The sequence below is a fragment of the Charadrius vociferus genome, unplaced genomic scaffold, assembly GCF_000708025.1.
Source record: "Charadrius vociferus isolate BGI_N301 unplaced genomic scaffold, ASM70802v2 scaffold261, whole genome shotgun sequence".
Classification (NCBI taxonomy): domain Eukaryota; kingdom Metazoa; phylum Chordata; class Aves; order Charadriiformes; family Charadriidae; genus Charadrius; species Charadrius vociferus.
Window position 1 is genome coordinate 1,368,120 of NW_009646856.1, and position 2,602 is coordinate 1,370,721.

The window sequence follows — 2,602 nt, forward strand, 5'->3', positions numbered from 1 at the left end:
TATTCCTCATTCCCCTACAGGACAGGCGATTGTAGAACGTGTGCATCAAGTAATCAAACAGTTACTGTTAAAACAAAAGGGGGGAGAGGAGAAGAATTTGTCTCCTGTAGCACAAATACAGAAGGTAATATATGTGATGAAATTTTTACTGTTAGTAGGAACTGACACTGAGCCCCCCACAGTGATTCACAGTCAAGCTTTGGGCTCGGGACATAAAGAACAAAACCGAGGTACTTTGGTCCAGTATAAAGACCCTGAAATTGGACTATGGAAAGGTGTGGGAAATTGGCTAGCTGAGAAGGGTAACATAGATATGATCCAGCTGGCCGAGCAGGAGCTTGGGAAACATCGGACTCAGCTCCTGTGATTGCTAAATTGGCGAGGACACCCTAACCCTGACTGCAGGTGCTACACGGTAATGAGAAGCCTGTGATTACTCAGGCATGGGAAAAGAGGGAGTAGCTGCATGGGAGAAGAAGAGGTAACTAGCTGCAGATAAGGAGCTAAGGGCTGGAGTGATGAACCAATCGGAATGCTGTGTTGTGGAACACATATAACTAATTATAGCAGAGTATATATGAAACATGTAGTAGCTAATTATAGTAGGGTATATATGGAATATGTTTTAGCCCATTATAAAAGACAGCTGTGCTATTCAATAAACGAAGCTTGCTGATCACTCATATTGAGTGCGCCTGTCTTCCCTCCGTCGCAACAGTTGCACACATTTCCAGAACTACACCGGCACCTCCTTTGCCAAAAAAGAGGAGCTCCCACATAACCGGAACCAAGAAGCTTCTTCCAAAGAAAGCAGCACAAGCTAAGGAAAAACTGGAGAAGAGGAGGAAGGAGAGTAGATTAAGCAGCAGCTTTTGAAGCTCAGTGATTTCCCAGAAAAAGCAAATCACTTGTAAGATGGTGAAACAAATGTTTTGAATAGCAACCAAATAACAGGGAATCAGTTGGCTCCCTAAGCCAGTGCTCCCATGTGCACCTTCACTAATGTCAGTGTCACCGGTCTCTATATATGTTCTGTTAAACCTTAACAGCACCGGCCTCCCAAGATTAACTTTCTTTGCAAATCCTGCTGTGATGTCCTTTTCTGACGTAAGTAGTTATGAGAGTCTCTGATGGACGTTCACTGGTAAGATTTGACTGTGTATAACTGTCTAATAAATCCAAGTGCCTCCAAATTTCAGCACTTGCATCTTTTATCAAAGAATATGAAATAGACATGTCAATGACCTCACCTTCTCTTTTTTTTTTCCCTCTTTTAACTGAAATGCAGTGAGAAGTATATTTTAACAGTTGTTGTCTTTCAGACAATTAAAATTTTTTTTAGAGCAATATTTTTTTTCAAGGTATGATCACCTGCAGGTTCCAAAGGATCCGTAAGGGCTGGAAATCATAGAATCATTGAATGGTTTAGGTTGGAAGGGACCTTAAAGATCATCTTAGTTTCAACCCCCCTGCTGTGGGCATGGACACCTCCCACTAGACCAGGTAGCCCAAAGCTGCATCCAGCCTGGCCTTGAATGCTTAAAGGGATGGGGCGTCCACAGCTTCCCTGGGCAACTTGTTCTGGTGTCTCACCACCCTCATAGTGAAAAATTTCTTCCTCATCTCTAATCTGAAGCTATTCCTCCTCATCCTATCCCTACATACCCATGTAAAAAGCGTCTCTCCATCTTTCCTGTAGGCCCACTTTAATACTGGAAGGCCACAATAAGGTCTCCCCGGAGTCTTCTCTTCTCCAGGCTATACAGCCCCAACTCTCTCAGCCTCTCCTCATAGAAGAGGTGCTCCAGCCATCTGACCATCTTCGTTCAGCAAATCTTAAAAAGCAAATGAACCAACCCAAAGTAACAGACACTAAGCAACCCCCCAAAAATCCTCATCATAGCTGAGCAGTTGGATGGAGCCCTCACCTGGCTTCTGACTGAGCACAGGCACAGAGGAGGGCTGAGCGCCGGGGCACAGCTGCAGCTCTCCCTGCCCGAGCCTCTTCTCTTCCCGGGGTTGAGAGCCGAACTTGGGGGCTGTGGGGGTGCTCCTTCCCCTGCAGAGCACACAGGCCGTGCAATGGATTTGCAATGGGGTGTAGCACGGAGATGTGGGAGAGGCAGGAGTGTGGGGCGGCATTCCCCACGGGGGAAGTGGGGCACCGACAAACCCCAAATGTTCTTTTTCCAGAGAAGTGTATTTATTTGCGTAGCGGAGCCACGGCCTGGTTCTAGGCTCCTACCCTTGGCCTTGGGAAGAGCCAAAGCAGATGACATCACGCCACAGTTCCAGTGTGATGCTTGTCTCCTATCGCCACCCTCTGGGAGCACCCTTTGGGCACGCAAAAAAGAAAGCACCCTGCTGCCGAGCTCGGGGAGCGACCCACCCAGGGCGGCTGGCCGGCCTCCCCTCCTCTCCCCGAACGAAACCCCCGGCTTGCTCAGGGGAGGGAAAATTAAAAATGGGGGAGGAAAAAAAAGAAAAACCACAGGCAGGCCCCAGCGAGGATCGAACTCGCGACCCCTGGTTTACAAGACCAGTGCTCTAACCACTGAGCTATGGAGCCACCTATCACTACCAGCCCTGCCGACGGCCCCTG

General features: G+C 48.0%; 1 protein-coding gene and 1 non-coding gene across 2 annotated transcripts in view; one reads left to right on the top strand and one right to left on the bottom strand.

Annotated features, from left to right (window-relative positions):
• Positions 1 to 852, top strand: part of HHIPL2 (HHIP-like 2) — a gene marked incomplete at its 3' end in the record, with an annotated part of 25,868 nt that extends 25,016 nt beyond the window's left edge. The window contains exon 10 of the mRNA XM_009894302.1: positions 719 to 852. Within this exon, the coding sequence (XP_009892604.1) occupies positions 719 to 852 (134 nt within the window). The remainder of the gene's footprint in view (positions 1 to 718) is intronic.
• Positions 853 to 2,496: 1,644 nt separating this feature from the next.
• On the bottom strand, positions 2,497 to 2,569 carry TRNAT-UGU. Its single transcript has one exon. It is a non-coding gene; the product is annotated as a tRNA-Thr (tRNA).
• Positions 2,570 to 2,602: the final 33 nt, after the last annotated feature.